The following is a 24546-nucleotide window of genomic DNA, read 5'->3' on the forward strand; positions in this document are numbered from 1 at the left end:
ATATTTTCTTGACTACTTTTGTCGATTCTTAACTAAATTAAGTTGCTGTTTTCGATTAATGGTGAACTTGTCTCGTGTGCTTTCTGGTCAGTCTAATCTGGGTCTATCTGAATATTTTTCAAATATGTGCTAAAGATTGGTTATTTCCGTCGACCTGGTTTTCATTAAACAACCTTTAGTTTGTATTCTCCTTCTAACAATCTGCACATTCTCTATTCTAAATTAAATATTTTACCCAAGATGTCCAGAAACGCTCATTTCTAAACGCGTTGCTCTGTTACTGCGGGGTCCCGCACTGTGCAGGGGGGCTTTGGTGCGGTTCTAAGTGCTCTTATCTCCTTTTTGTTTCGGTTCGATGGGAAACACTGTATATCTAAACATTTAATGGTTACACATAATTGTAATTTTTGAAATCAGGTTTTGCATTAACGAACGTGAAAGTCAAATCTTGTTTAATGTCGTAGGCCTAGGTGGGCCGCATTTTAGGATGAGGGAAATGAGTGTGTGATTCAAATTGTAATACCTTTGTAATATAAGATAATGGATACATTACATGCATAACTTCATCTTTATAAGACATTGATATAGCCTATCTTAAATAGGACTACAATTTAACTTCGCTGCAATGAAGGTAGCCTTCGTAGGCTGACAATATACGCATATAGGTCTATGATAATTTTGTGCTACATACATTTATATTGTAGGCTAGATTTTTTTTTTTACACTCATCTTAATCCATACTTCTTTTGTTTATAAATATATATTGAAGATATCGCGTTTATTCTTCTATAACACCCGGCCTGACAACACAGGTGATGTGTGTTTCGTTCACAGAAGAAAATAATTAAACGTACAACTGATCTGCAAATGTGTTTTATGATCTGATACGCATGGTATATGCTTCAGACTATAGCTTAAAAAGTGATAGTTGTGTAACCTTCAAACTTTGCCAAGACTAATTTGGTGTGGATAATTTCACGATTTGGATTTAACATTTCATTCAAAACTGAAAGAGATCCGCACACAGGTCCGATAGCTGAAACCGATACAACCGGTCGTTTCAGTGGAGAAATAATGGAGAATGCTAAAACAATCGCTAAATAATATGTTGGTGTAGGCTACTGGGTTTTACCAAATTCTTCAAGCATCATTAAAATGAATCTGATGCTTAATTCTCTTGCATTAGCAACATTTCCCGTTATATCCCCTATTGCGCATTTTAAACTCATCGAGCTTCGAACTAAATTGGATGCAAATTGAAAATGGCCTTGAATACAAAATCTGCTTTTCAATAGGCCTACAAAATACTGTTTTGTAGGCCTACAGTCTGATTTTCACTACAACAGTCTGCTTTTCTTATACCAGTGCGAGAGTTGCAAGTAACGCCAAAGCAAAGATTCATGGATGCAATGGGAGGCTTTTGTGCGCCGTTTCACTTTATTAAACCCCCATTGCACTATTTGCCAAACAACTAACAGGTGCGGACGCCTCTTTTGGCATCACTTATATATTTTGCAAATACCTGAAAGTATTCACAGTCCAAATTCAATCCATCAACCATCACATATTGTTATTTGCAGGCCTATTCCAAAAACCAGGCTACATTCTAGGCCTACTCCTTGTTATTGCGTTCAATCCACGCAGGGCTCTAGATTATAATGTAGCGTACACCTGAGGATTTTAGATTAATATCGATAAAAACAATTGCATGTGTGACCTTTGCATATAGGCCCTAATTGTTGAAGACAAATTTCTTCAAATTTCACTTGCTTTTAAAATTAGATAACATATCGCTGACTGCATCTCATCAATACATCAATCAATCAATCAATCAATCAATCAATCATAATGTATAGCACTTTGATCACACTAGGCCCATGCTTTCTGTTTGAATATTCTTAGTTTGTCAACGGTTATTTTAACAGCCTGCATGATTTACAAACTTTTAAGATTCTCAACTAATAGTTTGGGTTAGTACACTGCTATTTAACACACTATGAGGTATTTCTCGTTATTTCTTTGAATGCAAACGTTTACACTGACATTGAACGCTCGGGAAACTTGAAACATTTGAAAATCGTTCGCAGCAAAGCGATGCTCTATCAGAAAGTAATATGTAAGCCTACCTTACCCAGAGGGTGATAATTAAGTCTCAATAGCCTTAGAAAATATTCCAGAATTACATTGAATAAAGCGTTATTATTCCCCTCTGCCACCTTGCATAGAAATACATCGGATAATAGTTACACTTTTATATTCATTATAAGCCAACATTTAAATGCAGGCTATGGCTATCTGGCAAATATATTGTATCCGAGCGGCAGGTCTTATAATAATACCAAAACAAGAAGCTCTATCATGTTAAGAACAATTATTATGTAGGCCTATCCTACTAAATATTATGCTATATGCTATCATAATCTCAAATAAAATCATTAAAAACTCAGGTATGTCTCAATATCTGCAACAGTTCCACTTAGCCTACTTAAGGAAAGTGAAATGATTAACGTGTGTCTTTGTGCGGCTGTCTGGCCGGACGGGGCCCGCCTCCCTTAACTTGAACTTGGACTTCCGACGAGACGTGTCCAACTGGGGATATGTTTTGTCTGCTTTCAAGTTTCAAATCATGTCGTTGTGTCGTTTTTCACATTATTGTTTAGCATTTAACTACGTATGATATTATTTCCTTATTGAAAAATAGGGCGATAAAAAACACTTTCAAGCGGATCCACAGCTTTAGAAAAAGATCTAGCCTATAGTTTGCACAAGAAGCTAGCAAGACTCATCATGCTTTATTCTCTTAATGTATAATCATTGTAGACCTTTTGATTTGTAGGGTCGAAGATGCCTTCGAGTCCACAGAAACACACCGGCTCAGTTCGCTCCAGAAAAGGGATTTGGACACAAAGTGGATTCGGGCTCCGTGTTAAACCTGTTTCGGGCTCGGTATTGGTCAAATGTACAGCCACCGTTGAATTGATTTATTCGAATCGTATTGGAGTGTATTAAGTTACAATTGTTATTTTGTATTTCATAAGAAAGTGTCTCTGACTGTTTGGAACAAAACACTCAACACAAACACACAAACGTCTCCATGATGTGAAGATCCGTCAACGCTATGAGCAGAATCAGCATCAGACACAACGCAGGCATGTCAGTAGTCCTACTGAAATGAATGGTAGGCTACTTCAGACCGAATTGTGATATGTGGAGTCTTTTTAGAAAAACGATATATATGTTTCTATCTAAATAATTATTTAAGGCCTATAGCAAACCCGTCAAATCTTTAGCACATTGTCATACACACCGCGAAGCGTAGGCCCTATATTGCACCGATTTTCGTAGAGATTAAATTTGGATTAATGCAAATTTGATTAATAATTCACAATCCAATACCAGTGTTTGGTTCGGGGATATTTGCTGATGCAGGCCGCATAAGGCGGCTCCTGCATGGACTACAGCCGTTCAATCCCCTCCCTTTCCTTTGCTCGTTTAGCGAACATGCACTTCTCATTGATGCTTATATTTGGATAAATGTTTTGTTTTCATAGCATAAAACCACTTTTTACCTTTTGCCTTGGAAGGTCAAGTCAGTGGTTTTTGCCATTATGACGCACAAAAGTTATTCAGGTTTTCATTGTTATTTTCTTTAGATTAATAAACCAATCGGGCCCATAGTTTGACCCACGCACAGGCACACACGCACGCACACACACGTACACACACACCCACAGACACACTCAAGCGCACACACACACACACACACACACACACACACACACACACACACACACACACACACACACACACACAGGCTATTTATATTTAAAGGTGGTTATCAATACGCGATAGTGTGTAGGCCTATCCTCGAAGTTAAAGTGAGAGATTGTCAATCGTCAACCATCACGCTCGTTTGATTACGGCCGAATCGTGATGTTATTTTTGTCATCATATTTGTCTGTTTATATGCATCTTTAGATAGACCATGCAAACCGTCTAATCTGATCTAATTAAGACCCTATTTAAAGTTATCTTGATTTTTGTTCGGCGAAATGGCTGATGCTTTCAGGGCAGAGCTTGAAGCGGACCAATCTAAATAGTTAATGTTGCTGTAGCAGCTTGATTTAGACACGGCGCCCCTCGGCCGTCAGCCCACACATCCCTAAGACGTGTTTGCCCTCAGGATCATTTGTTAATACTGGAGGAAGCATGACGTCATATTTGAATTTAAGTTTCGAACTTTCCTCCAATATGGCGCATTTGAGACTTGTGAGTTCAGCAAAGATAGGACTTTGGCTGCGTCCAGCTCCACCGGTTCTACCGACCTGAGAGCGAGCAGGTAAGCAATCTGGAGTAGGCTGGCGACTAGTGGTACCAGCCATGAACCACTCCCCTGACGTCCATGTCAAACAGGCCTGCAGCTCTCTGTCCAGGCTTCAGGCCCTGCCTTGGAAGATATCTGTTGTCAAGCCTTCTTCATGAGAACTCTGCTAGGACTATAGCGTGAACACCTGCAATATATATTAAAGTAGATCAAATAATCTACAATTTGCTTTATATTTAGGACGTAAATGTTGAGGCTTAAATCCGTCAATTACATTTTGTCGTTTTAAATATTTGCATAGAAAGCTGTCCTTGAATGGGGCGACCGTCTAACTTTATTTGTACTTTTCTTTTTCATTAATTCAGTTCTGAAGTCTACGTGTGAACTAGGTTTGTTAGAACCAGCGACTTGTGCTAAATTGTATAAGTCCAAGTAGCCCTACGTGTTATCAAGCGAATTTATTTTCAAATGTGTCTAATGTCGCCATGAGTTTTAAATAGCCAGGGATTCTGGCAAGTCTACTGCGCCGTGAGAACAAGCTTTTCTAAAATGGTCATTGAACGTTCTTGCCTCTATTTACTGTATAGCTACTCTAGGTCTAATATGTTTAGCTGAACCATTTACTCACACAAAATACAAAATATCTTAATGCCTTAACGCATATGTAAAGAAATCGATAGATAGATAGATAGATAGATAGATAGATAGATAGATAGATAGATATATATATATATATATATATATATATATATATATATATATATATATATATGTATATATAGGCCTATAGGCGCGAGTGTGTGTGTGTGTGTGTGTGTGTGTGTGTGTGTGTGTGTGTGTGTGTGCGTGTGCGTGTGTGTGTAATGATGGTAAGACCAAAACATGTATAAGTGTGCATATTTAATTCTGTTAATATACGATTATTTGCACAACCTAAAAAGCATTCCGTTTCGATGACTAGATGGCTACAAAAAAACGAAGAGTATTCTCTGCAGAAAACGTAAAATCGAAGGCATATTTGTTAAATAATGGTTGAGGTTACGTCGAATAGTCAGTTCTTTAAGATTGACATTCAGCAGATAATGAACGGTAAAGGTGTGTAAATTGCAGCCATAGTTTGCATGCATTCTCTAGTGTGAAGTTCATTCTTGTCTGTCTAGACCCTTATTACGACCCTGTTTGTCTGCGCTTCTTACCTTGACCTTGGACTTCCGGGCAGCTGCCGTTTGTGTTGTGAGTCCTAGTTGTAATATGTTGAGACAAAAGATGAAGCAGTTGTAAGAGGAAATGCAGTGCGTGCGTTCACTCCACAATTATCCGAACAACGCTCGTTGGAAGCGGATCGATCTGAATATGATCAATCAGATTACTCAAAACTGGGATTGCCGGATTTATTGGGTCGGCTTCTCCTACCGTCGACTCGGTTAATTATAATTTGTTTAAATACTGGCAACATATCTATTAGTGAAACAAGGGACCACTTATAAACTGAATCCTTTGATATCGAAAGCCTTTTTTTAAACCGAGTAGGCCTATTAGATATAGTGGAATTGCATCCCATGGTAAAGGGCTAAGCCTTCACTCACATTAAATCCTGAAATAACGTAGATACGACTCCTTGAAAATATTTTCACCTAACATTCCTAAAAATATCAAATTGTATTACAAGAAGAGCTTACCTCCCACGGCCCAACGAGCTGACTGGTGTGCGGCAGATAACCATCCTGTAGTAGGCTATTTATCCTGGAGCGCCTCTGACTGAACAGAAAGGGGTGAAATGAACACTTGCTGCAGTTACCGATGTTGTCTCTGTCCTTTAAGATGATGTAAAAAGAGGGAACGTTTATAATTGAATTAAACAGCCAACTAGCATCAGTTTACCACACATTATAGACCAAGGCGTCATACCTACTCTGAATGTGCAAAGGGAATTATATCATTGGGTTATCGAAGGCAGAATTATCAGTTCTTGCTCGAAATGAAGTAGTTAAAAAAAAAACTAAGGAGAAACGGCGGGTGGCGACGTTCCCTTATTTGTGCACAAACGCATAGGCTTATTCTTTAAAATAAAGTCTTAAATCTATGCATCAGAAATAATACATTTATACGAGAGAATCTTAATTTTTGTCTTTATTCGAGAAAGATGTTGGCTTAAAAGCAAAGGCTATAGCATACTAAAATACTAATCCTTCTGCTGCTCTGCTTTTAGTATTTTAATGATAGACACATCACTATGGAGGTAAATTAGCCTATGACATCTCTTGTTTAGGCCTAATGGCCTTGAACTTCCTCCCAAAACCAATTGTTGTCTACCAAAACCTTGTTCACTCTTTCAGATTGAAAACTCCAACACCCTAAAAATCCACAAAGTCTGCTTTGCCTCCAGATATTGCAATCCTGAAGTCACCATATTCAAAATGCACATTTTCCAAACTTAATTTCCGAACTTTGGAAATAGGTAGATGTTGGGAGAATGGTCTAACACAATAAAGGTATTCTGAAGAAAAATAGTGATAAGAGAGAAATGTCTTTAAATGGCTCTATGGCCCAGCTCAAACCCTATCTCGTCGGACTTGTTAGCATATCACGTGCCAGATTTTTAATGAACTGGACACACGGGTCTGGTCTGCGCATGCGCTTGTGTAAAATGTAGTTGGAAATGAGGTGTCCGTCTTGGAGTAGTCGACTTTTAAAAAGCATCGGCTGCCCCTGATATGACGACTTCGCTGGTTCTACATCCACGCTGGGCGGACACCTTGATGTACGTTTATGAAAAAAGCCCGAATGAAAATAATCAGACGAAAAGCCAAACAATGGAGGGACTGAGCGGCAATTGCCCTGCGACCCACTGCAGGGACCTAATGTCGCACGCCGCTCTGGGACGACATTCTGGCAGCATAGCGACCCACCAGGGCTCCGTCTACTCGGATATCTCTTCCCCAGACACCGGTCGACAGTGCCCCGCTCCCCAGACTTCATCAAGTGCATCGTTGGGCTACGGCTACCCATTTGGAAACCCTTACTACGGTTGTAGATTATCTCATTCGCACAACGTGAATTTACAACAGAAGCCTTGCTCGTATCACCCTGCAGAGAAATACGCCGAGCCAAGCGCAGCGCTCCAAACGGAAGAACTATCCAGCCGGGCGAAAGAGTTTGCGTTCTACCCCAGCTTTGCCAGCTCTTACCAAGCTGTCCCGGGTTACCTCGATGTCTCTGTTGTGCCCAGTATTAGTGCTCATCCTGAGCCGCGACACGACGCCCTGATTCCCATGGAGGGGTACCAGCATTGGGCTCTTTCGAACGGTTGGGATGGGCAGGTGTACTGCTCCAAAGAACAAACACAGTCCACTCATCTCTGGAAATCACCGTTCCCAGGTATTTAACCAAAACATTGTCTTTTCAGCATAGTGTAATTTCGTTATTTTCCCATGTCTCTCTTGCACTTCATTCTTGTCAGACTTTTTATTTGCTCCTGCTCTAAATGCTTGACAGACGTATATTACAATGCACCAAATAGGTTAACTACTATCAAGAACATGTTGTCATTGTGTGATTTACATAATTTAAGAACTGCATTATATGATACTCAATTGGGCTGGTTATAATGTATTATGACACGTCAATAATGTTGTGATGGTTTCCCTTTGAATAAAATACATACTACTACAGAATCCCACGTAATGATGTGATTGGTGTTGAGGTCTATAGTCATTTGAAACTTTCCCAATTCCGTTACGTTATTAGCAAAACAAACAGATAATGTGGTCAAAATACCCATGTAGTTTAGCTTAGCACATGCAGTGGGCTATGGTTAAGCCAAACAGAGCCAACGTATAATTTGTCCACTCCCATGATAATATGGCAAGTAAACAACTGTTTGGATTTCACAATAAATCTCAGCCTTTGTCAGCAGTGTTCTGCAAAGTGTCCAGCGTTTTGCATGTAAAAGTATTTATATGTGTGTAACATTCTTTCATACTGAATTTATATTTTAATGTCCTTGGAGATAAACATGTCATGAACAGATTGGCTAATCTTTATAAGACATGCATCTCCTATACTTGATGTGCACTATATCTAATATAGAACAGCCAGAGGCATGGTATGTTCGGCAAAAGTTTTTTTTTTACATATTTTTTTAGATCCTAGGGAAATGCGTGAATTTCGAATTCTAAAACTTCTCCAACTCAAACTAAAAATCCCTAAAGAAGAGCGAGCCGGCCACGCAGGCACGGGATCGCACCCAAGCGCGGGCACGCAAGCATGATAACAAACACGCGCACATAACACACACACCTACACTCCTCCCCTACACAACTACACCCAAGCAAACAAACAAACACACACACACACACACACACACACACACACACACACACACACACACACACACACACACACACACACACACACACACACACACACACACACACACACACACACACACACACACACACACACAAACACACAAACACTTTCTCATCTAAACTTAATTCCAACACTTGTCGTGATCTTGAACGGTTCGTTCGTATATTACCAGTCTTGAACAACATTTACTCTTGAGGGTCAAAAAGTAGTTCTTTATCTCTCCATTTCCATCGAGATTTATGATGACTTATTTATTGTAATATCGTTGTTATCACAGGAAATGGAAGCCTTTACAGTGTGAACTGGAATATCAAATAGGGCTATCTGTAGGACTATATATTTATATGTAGCCTTCAGAAAACCTTGGTATTCTTTGAATTATACGTAACATGACATTCTCTAAAATATAAATCTCACATCATACAAATATATATATATATATAGCCTATATAGGCCTATATATTTACACACATATCTATACTCGATATATTATAGACTTCAAACCAACGACTTATATACCCTCGAGGTGAACATTAGTTATCCACTAGCCCTCCTAACAGGTGCATACACCTTGATTCAGGCTGAAATCTGGTATTCATCACCACCAACTCTCAGCCCCCTCCCTCCCCTCTGCCCCCAGTTACCATCCCGGTAACCGTAGTTATTTCATTAAGAGCTACATAAAAAATGATGTGTCCACCTCTGACTCAAAAAGCTCGATCTTATTAGCCTGCCTAAAGTGGGCTTTCCAGTGAGGGCTAAGAGTTTTTACGTCATCTGCTGCAGCATTTTACTGGGGGGATTCGCCATGCATGCTTGAACCTCGTATCAGTTTCCATGATATTCTCTTTTACTCATTATATTCCGATTCCTTTTTCCAGACGTGGTGCCGTTGCAGCCAGAAGTCAGCAGTTACCGTCGTGGACGTAAAAAACGTGTTCCTTATACTAAGCTTCAATTGAAGGAACTGGAGAAAGAGTATGCAGCCAGCAAGTTCATCACCAAAGACAAGAGAAGGCGCATTTCCGCCGGCACCAACCTCTCAGAGCGCCAGGTCACCATTTGGTTCCAGAACCGTCGGGTCAAGGAGAAGAAATTCGTCAGTAAATCCAAGTCGAGCAATCACATGCATACCACTTGATACAAAGTAGATGGCCTCTCAGAACTGCAGCTGATCCCTTCCCCAACCCGTAGGCCTGTTTACCTCGGACCGAGCATCACGGCTGAAAAACACTTCGGCTGGTTCTTTAATTTAAGTTCGTCAACGACATGCCACCAAACCCATGATTTAAAGGTGTTCAATAAAAAACTGTGAACATATAGGTCTCCAAAAAAAATCACTTCATTTTTGTTTTTATATTATGTACATATAGAAAAAATATAATATTTAAATATCTGTATTTCAACGACATAAGTATTGCGTGTTTGTCCTTTTTATCAAACAAGTTTCAACAGGACTGAGGAGGATTCTTGTGACGGGCGGTTCAGCGTTTTCTTAAGGAACTTGAGGCCATATGGACATTGATGGAAGATAAAAACACATCGGACAACATATAGCCCACATCTTATGCAGATGTCTCCCAGAGACTTTTCCGAGATTGGATGCCTTTCATTGAATATGCATTCTTCAAAAGCTACAATCATCTCGGTGTAATATGTTCAGTTAAGCCTAGGTTACAAAAGGCTTGTATTGTTAATCTGTATAGTGCAATGACTTTATTATTTAATTCATATTCTCGTATGGTGGGACTATAACTTGGAATATCTCACGCTCTGTATGTTTTCCTTTATCAGTCAAGGATCATTATGTCATGCAACTGGAATGATTGTTAACAGTTAGTCAATGAGTATGACACACCAATGCACAATCCTTTAACTTTTTATTTGTACGTGTAGCATCTACGGTGAGGACGCTCTGTAAAAAGTCTGTAACCCTTTCATTTGTGCAGTTTGTGAAATGTATTGTGATGTTGAATTGCGTATCGGTAACGTGTTTCATAAATAAATGATGATTCTAAAAAAATGATTCAATATTCAATGAAATAATCAACTGAAACACTTTGAGCATGTCCTCGTTTTGTAGTAAAAGACACTGAGTTCCATAACCGTAGGTTTCGCAATAGGCCTAACTTATTGATTTGTGATTACTTATGAAAACTTCTTATGGGCAACCAGGGACAAATAGATATGCGTAAGCCCGTCTGGTTGGCTACTGGACGGAAATATTTTATAGGATGAAGGTAAATGGCAAGGTGTATGTAGTGTATCATCTAATGATATTTAAAGTTTGCCCATAACGTATCCGTGTCAATGAGGGCGGCCATGTTGATGAACTATTTCAAGTAGCGTCTTCACTCCTTTCCGACTCTATGACAAAGACGATGATTCTCCTCTATTTGTAGCGTGCGGTCGACTGTCCTGTGATCTAAAATAGGTTATCCAGCGATTCAATTACACACACATATAGACGTTTCTGGATTTCGAGCGCACAGAATATTTGGTTTATTCGCTTTTGATATCACACGCACACACACACACACACACACACACACACACACACACACACACACACACACACACACACACACACACACACACACACACACACACACACACACGCACAAACGCACGTGCACAACCATGCACGAACGCACGCACGCACCTGAACACACACACACACACACACACACACACACACACACACACACACACACACACACACACACACACACACACACACACACACACACACACACACACACACACACACACACACACACACACGGATAGAAATCTTGTACCTTTCTACAATTGTTGGTCTATATTGTTGCTTATTTGAATACTTTCTCACTACATTTACTTTCGCACTTGCTAGGCTATAGTCTTAGTTGCAAATTGAGCACTTGTCGGATACAAAAACAAACTTATTACCCCTAGGTCTCCATATTATTATTATTATTAAAAAGAAGACCGTAATAATCTATGTATTTCTTATTGGGCATATACAATCAGATATCATAACGGTTGTTGCACACATAGTAAAATTAGATCCACACCAAGTCCAATGAAACCATAAAGCTGCATATCAATGTGTTAGAAAAAGGTCCGTCTCCTCGAGACTTAATTTAGTATTTACTCATGTTAGTAGGCTTTGTGTAAATAGGCTATAGGAACAGAATTGCAATGCGGGATATAATCGGAGATCAGACATAGGCTACCAAGTTTTTCAATTCAATAAAATAGGCATAGGCCTACTTTATGTTGTGTTAATCATGAACCAAATGGATTCGAAAAATACACGTTGGTTAAGCCCATGTTTTTACTAATATAGCAAATCAACCGATTAATTGTATTTATTTCTCCAGCGCCTTGTAGTATTGAACAGGATTTATTTGATGAGTTTGGGTTGAACTTTGAATTGATGCATTGTCATATATGGGCTATTTACTTTGCATCAATTGAAGTTTAGACCCTTCTGTAAAATTGTGGTCTCCTGGATTACCCTTGACCATGACTATGCGGTCACTTTGACCTTGACATCACGGTAGATTGTGAATAATATATAGGGGGCTGGACACCAATGGCGACGGTTTGTTTGCGAGCAAACAAGGTGTTATTTCCCTGTCTAGACTGCCAGACTTAATGACATGCCATAAATACATAAAAAAGGGGAAGTGTAGTGATATCCTCTGACCTGAATTTTTGACCATCTCTAAGAACAATCCATTACAATGCAGGATTTCCTCCCTGTTTTTAGAACTTGTGTAAGGTGATTGTACCCTACTGCATATGCGTGTGACGCCGCCAGTGACTTCTTGAATTCATTATGAGGCGTCTGGTATTGACCTAGAAGGACAGGTAGACAGACCCCTTTGACATCCCCCACTGACACCAGCAATCACACAGGCTAGTGTCTACTTAGCTGCGCTGCTAGAATAAACGAGTATAACTCCGCTCGCACACTAACGATTAAAGGTATGGACATTTTCTTACTACTACGTTGAAATGTACTTTTTATATGTAGCCTATTTGATATTTTTTGGACAAATTCCGACATTTATGCAAAGGAAGGAAGCTTTTCAAAACTGTCTTGAATTTATATTACATTTGTATTTCTCAACCTGACGGAGTTTCAAAGTTCTCCCATGAAATAACCTTTATTTGTATCTTTCTCGTTTTTGGTCGCACCTCGTTATTTAATATCAATAAAAGTATTAGAAGGCCTAAGTAAAGAGCAATAACAGTAGCTTTTTTGTAACATGATTTGTTCGCAATAGCAAATGGCCATAGTTCGGGAAAGCAAATATCAAATAAATTTAGCTGCAAAAACGTATAGCAACGATAGCCTACACTAAGAATGAATGAAAATACACATTGGCCTATGCGTTAAAGGAAAAAATACTTCGCCAAATAGGCGAACATGATGATAACAAGGATAATGAATAAGTCCCTGATTTATCTAATAACGACTGTACTGCTCGCTGCAGTGCCATGCCTGCTTCGGCCCTCACGGCATTCAATGGAACCATTGGAATTATTAATTATGAATTCAATAAGCAGCCAAATAAGTAAATTAAGATACCGGCTACAGCCCTGCGTGACGTTTCGTCATATATAGGTTATATAAAGCCTATGTCAACGCCGTGTTTTAAATTCTTGAAGAAGTTGACTTGAGTTGATGGCTTTTGCAGTCGTCAGGGCTGAGAGTGCTGCAGGCCTTGAGGGCAGGAGTAGAATACGGAGGGCGGCTGATAACCTCTGCTGGTGATGATGTGGAAATATCAGGAAGTCTTTCAGACCTGCTGTCAGGTCGACTTTTGTGTGTCCAGGTGTTATGCTTCGTGTTTGGCCCATTTTTCGTTTAAATCCTTGGCGACCTTTATCATCACTACATTGGCCTACACATGATTACCCTGTACACTAATAATGCATAATTTAGTGGTTTCATTAGAGTAGGTCTACGGGTTACGACATTAAAGAAAACACCCAGACGGCTGTACAAATAGGCCAAGCAGGCCTTCTTTGTTGTGTGGAGGACTATGGATTTGGGAATTTAATTTAGAAACATAATAATGCTTTCCGTATATTTTTTAAACAAGGATTCTTCAAGCTGTTGATAAATAAATACAGGTGCATACCATAATTGACGCTTAGTAAAGCTTCCATTGGCGCGTTATCTGAAAAACTCAAGTCAGTATTTTAGCTTAAAGTTGTATATTGGTGTTGTAAATTATTTATTTCGTTTTTAGATAGGACTAGTCATGTTAAGAGTAGCTTAGATCTCAGTTAGGAAATATCAATCGTTGATATGTAGTGTTCTGGTCAGCATGACTACACTTAATGACAGTCTTAGGCTTGCACACGCATAAACAAGCAACCGCTTGCATACAAATATGCATGGTTAAATACACACATGTAATTACACACACACACACACACACACACACACACACACACACACACACACACACACACACACACACACACACACACACACACACACACACACACACACACACACACACACAAAGACACACACACACACACACACACACACACACACACACACACACACCAAACCAACACGCACACGCACACACACGCGCACACACACACACACACACACACACACACACACACACACACACACACACACACACACACACGTCACAAACACATGCACACACACACACACACACACACACACACACACACACACACACACACACACACACACACACACACATATGATAATACACACACACTTATGATATGATAATAATATGTAATTGAAGGCCTACAGTTACCGCTTTGGAAATAAGAATTCTTGACGTGACATCACATAACGTGTAGGCTATCTAAAGTTTAAATGTGTCAGCATGGTGTCCTTTGCCACAAATGTTGGCAAAAAGGTAGTTCTATATATTCGGAACAAGTTATTGTCCTTTTTTCCGGGCATATTTTTAATCACGAAAACTGCAAGTCATGGATCAAGTTCTTACGCGTCATTTTTGTTGTTTTTGTATTGGGAAAATAAGTAAGCTATCCAAATACTTCGGCATTTCAGAAACGTTAAGTGATGTTATCTATAACTCGGAGCAAAATGTTATTCTGTTTTAATATTGGTCAATTACAATGTCTTGTCTTTTAATTTTTTTACAGATAAGGCTCATTACCAAAACAATGTCTGTAGCCTACCTTATCGCAGGAAGTTACATTTTGCTCTATTGAGGAAATACACGCAAATGTTCGAAATCATTAAAAAATAAATATATATACACATAGATAGGCTATATATATATATATATATATATATATATATATATATATATATATATATATATATATATATATATATATCTGTATATACAGATATATATATTAGACAAATATACGTGTGTGTAAAGTGCTTGTGTGTGTGTGTGTGTGTGTGTGTGTGTGTGTGTGTGTGTGTGTGTGTGTGTGTGTGTATGTGTGTGTGCGTGTGTATGTGTGTGTGCGTGTGTGTGTGTGTGAGTGTGTGTGCGCGTGCGTTCCTTCGTGTGAGTGCGTGTGTGTGCATGGTGTGTGTGTGTGTGTGTGTGTGTGTGTGTGTGTGTGTGTGTGTGTGTGTGTGTGTGCGTGTGTTTCTGTGTGTGTTTGCAGCCTAGCAGTTTTCTTTATCTCCAGAGGCTAATCTACCATTCACTGGGCCGTAATGGCAAGCAGTTGTCTGCACAAATTCAGAGAGACAAAAGGGAGGAAAACTTCCATTGTTTCGGTGATTCTCTGTCTGGGCTGCAGCAGGGGACTCCGAGAGTACATTCTATGCGTGCAGGCGGTGTACTAGACAGTGACCTTGACCACTGCTGTGCTCAAGTAACTTAAAAAAAATATTTTGTTTCTACTAGCTGACCACTATTCAAAGGTCTATCTCAGGCCTATTTAGAATCAGAATTAGAATTTAGAATTGTAATCGGAAAAATATGAACCGTTTATAGAGCCTATAGAAGAGGTTTTATTTTTGTATTGGAATTGGGGATATCTGGAAGCAATGCTTGGGATGCGTGGGAGAGGTGCAACGAGGCACAACACATGGCCTACGAGGTAAATTGGTAACCTTTTTTGGAAGGAGAAACTCTTTCAGAGGTGTACAGCGGGCCATTTTGCAATGCCTACCTTTATTGTAACAACACAGGAAGCTGCATTGATGCCAAGACACCAGATGCTCTTGAGACGAGTCATAAAATATATCTAATGGATTGCTGATTTTTGCATCGCGAGACTTAAATATATTCAATTAGCTCACGGGAAAGGCACATGCACGCAATGTGCAATAGCGTACAAAACTGTAAAGAATCCCTGGGAGCGTCACCTGTTAACATTTATCTTTTTCGTTCTATTTAGGGGTAGAGGGACCTCGGGTGCCAGTACGTTAGGCTGCATCCACACAAGTGGCGGATACGGATATCTAATAACGACTGAGTTGCACATTGCTTCGAAACCAGCGTTTAAATGAATGCTAATGTTCTCACATAACACTCCATTGGCAAAATTGTCGCACTCGATCAGCAGCATTCAGCACGCATGTGAAAAGTATTAATACAGGACCTAGGCCTATGCCACTACACAATAAAGTTGACCAGTGGTCTCACGGTGTTACTAATACTGTGATAACTTAATACTAACACCTCGTTAAAATTGCCATTACGAATTGTCTATTATTGAATGAACGATTAGGCCTACAACCATGTACCAAATGTAGTTCTACTTTAATCAGCGCAGATTACACATTTTAAGCATATTGGCTTTCAATCACAACGCTAATAGTGCCATGCGCGTTGACTTTTGTTTTCTCAATGTATCCTTTTGTATATTCCTAAATACTAAATCCCTTTTAATGTTTTCATAAATTGACTTCAAAATCAAGTTCACAGTCGCCAGATGGAGAACCCAAACCCCGAGGTGCTCCCACATGAGGAGTCCCACGTCACACACACATGGACACTTTCCTTTGTCATTCGAATAAAACTTCAATTTGGCGTTTGCACATCATGTAAAAATAGCTATATGCTATAGCCTACTTCATTCAGAAAAAATAAAATAATAATAATAATAATATATATATATATATATACAAACCAAGGTCATATACTCATAGCATATGTGTATATATATATATATATATATATATATATATATATATATATATATATATATATATATATATATATATATATATATAGGCCTATATATTATATATAGATAGATAGATAGATAGATAGATAGATAGATAGATAGATAGATAGATAGATAGATAGATAGATAGATAGATAGATAGATAGATAGATAGATAGATAGATAGATAGATAGATAGATATATTTATTTATTTATGTCATACGTTCCCCATATTTACCTTTGGGATATCTGCGATTGCTCTAGGCTACATCAAAACAATTTATGTATTATGATATATTAATATAGGTTTAATGGTTGATTAAGTGATTGATCGGTTGATTGATTATTTGTTTGATTGATTGCATGGCATGGGTAATTGCTGGTGTATTTTTCAATATGTGGAGATGTTCATCATTGTGTTGTGGAACCTGATGGGGACTGTAGCGCCAGACACTTCAGTGTCTCGAGTGTTTCACTATAGAGAGTTATTTTCCCTCCTCTTTTGATTACTTGTTAGGTGTTTTTTTCTGTAACGGGTTTATATCGTGTATTTCATAGCGTATACACATCCACACATCTATTTGAACTAATTTTAAAGGGGGTGTTTACACATCATCGAAGGCCTAATTAGCAAGATATAGTAGCAAGTGTTTCCGATTATTGAATCTGTTAAGTGCCCTCTACTATCTTGTAAAATTCATATAAAAGAATTGTGAGAGGTATAACAATCCCACCAGAGTTTGGCCGGGAACGTTTATAGGAGGTATCTGTTAAAGTTGCTCATGTGAGGTGTAGTACAGGATATTATTTGAAATATATCTTGTTAAAGTAATCTTATATTATATCGTGATTTTTTTTTACAGAGCCAAGGGCTTCAACCTGCTGACCCCGTTACTGTAAATATGAGTGGAGGGAGGCAATGAGCATCAGTCTTTTCTTAAAACAAGCTTGTAAAATAGGAAATCACAGCTTTATATGACATCGAATATAACAATAATACTCTTGAAAACAAGATGCCATATGCGTCCACTCATTCCTAGGACATAAGTCGTTTTCATATCAAATACTCTATGTTAAAGGTTTTCGCCATCTTATAAAGACACGATACGAGGCCAAAGACACTGCCACTTTGGTCACAAGAGACATTCTCAGATTTAACTCCATGGAGTTCTGCTGAAGAAAATAACACGATTCTACACTTTTAATAAAATATTTATAGTATTTTTAAAAAGCATATAAACCCCAGTAATACAGGAGTTAATGTTTTGTTTTGTCTGAGATGGAGCAAGTGGGTGGTACTATGAGTAGGCTACAGCATAAGTTACCCTGGCCACGTGACCGGAGGACGGCCAATCAGCGGCCCTCCCAGGTTTAACTATGTTAAATGTCAGATTGCAATAAACTAGAAGCTGTTGGTCGGGCCCGCGGAAATGGGCGAGCATAATCTCCTTAATCCAGGGTTTGTGGGACCTTTAGTAAACATCCACACTGGAGACACATTTTACTTTCCGAATTTTAGAGCCTCAGGGGGACAACTGGCGGGCTTACCGTCTCTATCCTACCCGAGAAGGGACAATGTTTGCTCCCTCCCGTGGAATCCAACGGAGCCGTGCAATGGATATTCTCAATCCTACTTTAGCAGCCCCGTCTCCATCAACCCTTCGTTCAACCGGTCTTGTGAAATCACCCGACCCGAAGAGAGCAAATGTTATTATAGCAACGGGAATAGGGAGAGCTGCTTAGGTGGTGGCAACAACCTCAAACGGGAGGATAGGACGAGAGACACATCATCCCTACCGCCCGACCACGGGATGCACAGTGGAATGGGCAGCACCGCTGCCTTCTCCAAATACGAGTACGGTGCTGAGCAGCTAGCGCAAGACCCGCCGTCCTGTCAGTCTCTGGAATCCGACTCCAGCTCGTCTCTTCTTAACGAGGGGAGCAAAGCTTCATCCAGCGATACACAGACCTTGGTGTCACCGGGAAATCATGCAAGCAACCTAGCTGCGGGCGGAGGTGGGTGTTGTGCCCCCCACCCCCATCCATCCACAGCGAAGCACACTATCACCTTGTATCGTTTCTATGTATTTTGCATATAGTCTTGGCTTAGTTGCAAATTAAACCTAGTCTTTGTTACTAAGCTGCACAATTTATTGTTTTATGAGCCTGCTGGACACTTGAGGTGGTCTACAAGCGCCGCTAGGGGCTGCCCTATAATACCCCCATATGCCATGTGTTTGTGTATAGAGCTGTATTTACTACGACGCATTTCACAGAAGATCTTCATGTTGTAAGCATGTCGCCAATAGGCTAATCACGACTGCAGTCTATTTGGCAAATGCAAACCTGCATCTTTGCATACTGTAACCCTAAAACACGTTCAAAATGGAGCGATGATTTAAGGGGGAACTCGTCCTGGTTGACTGCATTGAAAGGAGAGTTTTCTTTTAATGACTCGTAAACAGAATTAATATGTGGTGGTGTGCTCAAGAGTTATTTAATGTGCTTTGAAGCTCGCAAATAAGCAAGGGTATATTCAAGCAATTACCACGTCAGGGTAACTTTAACTGTACAATAAAGGGGTCGTGACAAGAGCACTACACACCAGTGGTCTTTAAATATGAAGATGGTAAAAAACTGTATTCTATTTGTTTTGCATGTCCACATGTATTACTTGTGATTTTCTAGATATGCAGGAATATAAATACATCAATTCGACATCTTGTGCAGCTACTCAATTAAGTCTTGCAAGCTATATCTTATTTTAAAGATTGTGACTAATCCGCTGTGTGACCCCTCCAGGTGCTCCGTGGTACCCGATGCACACCCGGACCAGAAAGAAACGCAAACCCTATTCCAAACTTCAGCTGGCTGAGCTCGAAGGTGAATTTATGCTAAATGAGTTCATCACCAGGCAGCGACGGAGGGAGCTCTCGGACCGCCTGAACCTCAGCGACCAACAAGTTAAGATTTGGTTCCAGAACCGCAGAATGAAGAAGAAGAGACTTATGCTGAGAGAGCAAGCCCTGGCCTACTTTTAAAACCCCAGTAGGCTAGAAGGAGAATCAATAGGCAGTACAGTTAAATCCTCGTATGCCTATAGATTTTCTTTTAATACATGTATGAAGGCTACATCTACCCTTACGTAGCAGGGATTTACAATCTGGAATCCCAATATTTCGATGGGAGTAGCTTATATTAGTCGTGGACATGCTATCCAAACCGGACAGCTTCCAAAGATGCGCTGTCTCAATATTGTTTGTCAGTAGGACTATCTCATGGTGGGAAAGGCAAAGCTGTGATATTACATATATAAGTTGCATAAAGTGTTTTTTCCTTTCTTGTATTATAAGAGGTAACGACCTAAATACCCCCGAAATGTGGTTGAGGTTGCGATGCTATATTTAATGGACCACCAATACTTTCTCGATGGGATGGGGAGGTAGGCAGGTCCACGTGAAATCAAAATAGTCCTACAAGTAGCCACGTTTTGACGAGCTGGGAGAGATACACGGCATCCTTTCACCATAAATGTATTAATTATACTAGCTTAAAGTCTTTTGCGGTTTCTAAACATATGCATAACGAAATACTTGTTTGGGAATCGGGGCGTTGTGTATAGGATCTATTTACCACAGCTTTCCCCACGTGTTGTGGACACGTTCACGGTCATGGACAGGAAGAATGACTTCAGAGTAGGAGGACAGGGAAGCACATCGCCCCCTCTCCAGTTTCTGCAGGCCTATGATCCGTGCGTTCATGTTCATTTGTTGCATAACGTGCCAAAACTTTCTGGAGTTAATTTCTTCTGAAAATCGTTAAAAGCACCCGATAACGTGCTACAGTTGCATACTTTTAGTGGACTGAGATCACAGTTTCTGAGCTGCTATGAAAAAATCTACATATTTTATAGCATAGGCTCCATATACCGTTGTCCACCTCAACGTCGCAGGGATCTAATTTTGGTTTTGTAATGAAATCAACATTATCCATTTTCTATTTCAACAATCAGCAGAGTCCGCTTGCCACAGTTAGGAAAGATATTTAGGCTCTGATGAAAGAGACACCACTGCGTAATGCAAATGAGTATCTTATAGCTTATGTTGAACTTTCCGGAGTTCCATTTGTATTCGTATCGAGTCTAACTATGACATTATCTATAATATATAAGTAGGCCATAGCATTGTAATGTATTTAAAGCATGGTATTGACGTGAATTAGCTATAGGCAACGTTCAGCGGACGAGGCAGTCCAACTTCTTTTATATATATTTTCTCTTTATTATTTTGATATCTATAAAAATAAAAGTTAACAAAAGCTGAGTAAGTTAAAATCCAGCCACCAATATTGATCTCGGTTTTATTATGATTATACCTATTCGAATTATTGCTGTTATTATGACTATTGATTGATTAAATTGCGAATGTTTTCTAAAGCTTATCAGGTATATTCGTTGTGGTTGTCCTGCAATGTGTTGGATGTTGTTTGTTTCCTTTTCTTGGATTCGTGTACAGAACCTATCTTTGAACGAAATTATATAGGCCTCCTATTTGCATCCTATTCAAGGATCCTTTCCCTTTGTAATTGTCATTTATGTTAATACTGTATTATACAATATCGCATTCCACTACATCTTATGTGTTGTTGTAAAGGGGCTACACTATATGTTAATAGGGGGGCTATACTTTCATACCAGCCTATAGGCCATCAATTCAGGAGGAATATGAAAAAGAAAATGGCGGTGGGTTCATGGCACATTTGAACATGTAGTGGCTGTTGTTAAACCTTTTATACTTCCCACATTGCATTCCTCTCCTTTACGCTTGTACGGATTGCAACGTTGTCTTGTAGCATTAATGTTATGAATGTATACGCGTAAGCTATTGAATAAACAGATACGTATATTAAACGTGTTGTTGTCTCATTGAGCTGTCCGACTATATGAGCATATATATATATGTATATATATATATATATATACACATATATATATATATTTATATATATGTGTGTGTGCATGCATGTATCTAAAGATATCGATATATATATATGGTATTAGCTCTAAGTCTGCAGTGTAAATACATGCATATTTTAGAAAAACAAACCCTGGTATGTCTATACTTGCGCAAGGCCTGCACATTTAGATTTCGTATTATTAAACAGCCTTTTTCTTTATATGTTCTTTATCGGTAAAGCAAATTCGAAACTTGATTTACGTGATCTTAAGATAACACATTCGCTACCCCACAACTTGGCCCCAATCAAAAGTCTCTCTGTACCAGACTGTTATGGTGCAGCAATCACGCCATGGCTCTGTTTGCAATAGGGTTACACCCTGCTGCATGCAGTCCTGTCGAGTTTTACAGCGACGAGTCCGCTTATTCTTTGTTTGTACAGTTCATTTTCTGTGTCCATCGATGGATCTTCACCACATGTTGTTTCGCTTTCAAATAAATATTATTTTGGGCAAGTATTTTGCAAATGATAGGCTTTTTGTCGCATAGACTCAATGTTACAATGCCACAAAGCACTCCCTACTGGCGAAGTTGTGTAAAGGCATGCAGACGTTGTCAATGTTTGCTGATAACTATCTAAAAGAGGCCATCCTTTGCATACATAACGAATGCCATGAGATATATTGAGAACCAAGAGGATGCTTGTTTCATGTTATGATCACGTGTTATTGCAAGGCCTAAGATGACTGTATGACTGGTATAGGCACCAGAATGTTATCTTTCGTTTTTGCAAGATTACTTCGGTGGATCAAAAAATGATGACTGTGCGCTTTCTTCATAGTTTCATCATAGATCAACAGCTTATTCGTGGACATGTTATTCTTAGTAACAAAACGGATTGATATTGTGAATAGTAACTGGTCAAGTTAATGACAGAATGCATTTATAATTATAACTGAATATCCAAAAGGTTGTTTTTGGCATGTCATTTAAGATGCGACCATATTTGTTGTACATTCACAAAAATATCACTAATCGTACGAGCCTTCTATAAATACTATGCCTACTATGCTTGTAGGTCTACTACACAATTAAAAGGCTTGTGTTTAGTGGGCTATTAAATGCGTCACCCAGGCCTGAGCAAATAGCACAAGTGGGATTCAATGATATTGTAACGACCGCGTTTGATCTGTAATATACGTCATAAATGCATATTACAGTGATTGTTTAAATGTGTGTTATATTTATCCTATAAGCTTAGGTGTCAGAATACATAGGCCAATCATGCACACATAGGCGACATGCAGTGAGCCAGTTTGCGTATACACTTGCATGGTATGAGTGAATAAGAACTGTATAGGCCATGCTGCATTGGCCATAGGCCTATTGGACCTAAAATCCATGGATTTCGGGTAAACCCTTTTGGTAGAATACACCCTTCATCTATCTTTTCGAGTTTGTTTAACGTGAAAGAAAAATGTAAAGAAAAGTCGACAGGATGGCTGAAATAGCCTATTCTCGTATCTGCTTCGAGCGGCTAAAGGACGCATTCATCAGCATTTCTACGATCAAATCATAATTTGCCCAACCACGAAGTAAAAAAGGGGAATAGGCCTATGCGGATTTATATCTCCTGATGTATACATGCATTTGTATAATAGTATAGTAGTATATAGGCCTATAGTATAATAGAGTTAGTGTCAAACCTTTGAAACAAAACTGCAGTTTGCAACTACTACAGGCACGCGTATTTGGAGATGGGCCAACCACTTGACCAGTTTTTTAAATAATATGGTTAAACAATGATATAGATAAGTAGGCCTGAACAAGTTACAGACAAATAGGCCTATTTATGAATATGTATGTATATATATATATGTATATATATATATATATATATATATATATATATATATATATATATATATATATATATATATATATATATGCACACACATTCATATATATATCCCCAATATACATTCAATCAATTGAAATCTATTGAAATAGCCTATATTAATGTGCCTATAAAGGGAGGCAATAGCCTCTACTACACATATTGGAGAATAGGGAAAATAAAACAATAAAGTCATTTTTAATACAGGTATACTATATAAACGTATGCCTTTACATTGCTATCTAATAAACAAAGATAAACAATAACTGCATAACAATAGAATTAAACCTATACGACTGACTTTCTTTAGAACAACGAAGAGCGTCTTTGATCACGCACGTTTTAACTTGAACTTCAAATCCCCTTTTGTTGCTAACGCATGCAAATGTTTTACTCATCCACTACGAGGTTATTGTCTCATATCGGACCCATTTGAGCAATTACAAAATATAATTATCCTTCTCTTGCATATAATTTAAATGATTTGCATCATCGTATTCATAATTTGTGTTTACAACACATATAACCCAAATGTTCCTGGATGATATCGCACACACCCATCAAAATATGTGAGTTGTAACACTGGATCAATCTCACTTGGCCTTGCAGGTCTTTCAAACCGCCTTTGACTGCTCTTGGAACACTTTTGACTTTGAGACTGGCTAAATGTGTTTATGGTGGCCTGTCTCCTTGTCCCAGAGGTCAGAGAGCTTCTCTGTGCCCTTCGCAGAGAACTTGTGTGTCATGTGGTCTAGGTCTCCGGCCAACCCTCTACCGTTTATGGCATGGAGCTGAAAAGGAAAACAATGTTTTTTTCCGACGAGTCTCTCCATCTCTTTCT

General features: G+C 39.0%; 2 protein-coding genes across 2 annotated transcripts; both read left to right on the forward strand.

Annotated features, from left to right (window-relative positions):
- Window positions 1-6974: 6974 nt before the first annotated feature.
- On the forward strand, window positions 6975-10726 carry hoxc13a (homeobox C13a). The gene is made up of 2 exons (XM_060064941.1): window positions 6975-7702; window positions 9577-10726. Exons 1-2 carry the CDS (start codon window positions 7039-7041, stop codon window positions 9834-9836), a joined length of 924 nt encoding a protein of 307 aa, XP_059920924.1. The 5' UTR covers window positions 6975-7038; the 3' UTR covers window positions 9837-10726.
- A 7503-nt stretch (window positions 10727-18229) lies between these two features.
- hoxc12a (homeobox C12a) lies at window positions 18230-21762 on the forward strand. Its single transcript, XM_060064956.1, has 2 exons — window positions 18230-18869; window positions 19656-21762. Exons 1-2 carry the CDS (start codon window positions 18284-18286, stop codon window positions 19892-19894), a joined length of 825 nt encoding a protein of 274 aa, XP_059920939.1. The 5' UTR covers window positions 18230-18283; the 3' UTR covers window positions 19895-21762.
- Window positions 21763-24546: the final 2784 nt, after the last annotated feature.

This window comes from Gadus macrocephalus, chromosome 1 (genome assembly GCF_031168955.1).
Source record: "Gadus macrocephalus chromosome 1, ASM3116895v1".
In the NCBI taxonomy this organism is placed as follows: Eukaryota; Metazoa; Chordata; class Actinopteri; order Gadiformes; family Gadidae; genus Gadus; species Gadus macrocephalus.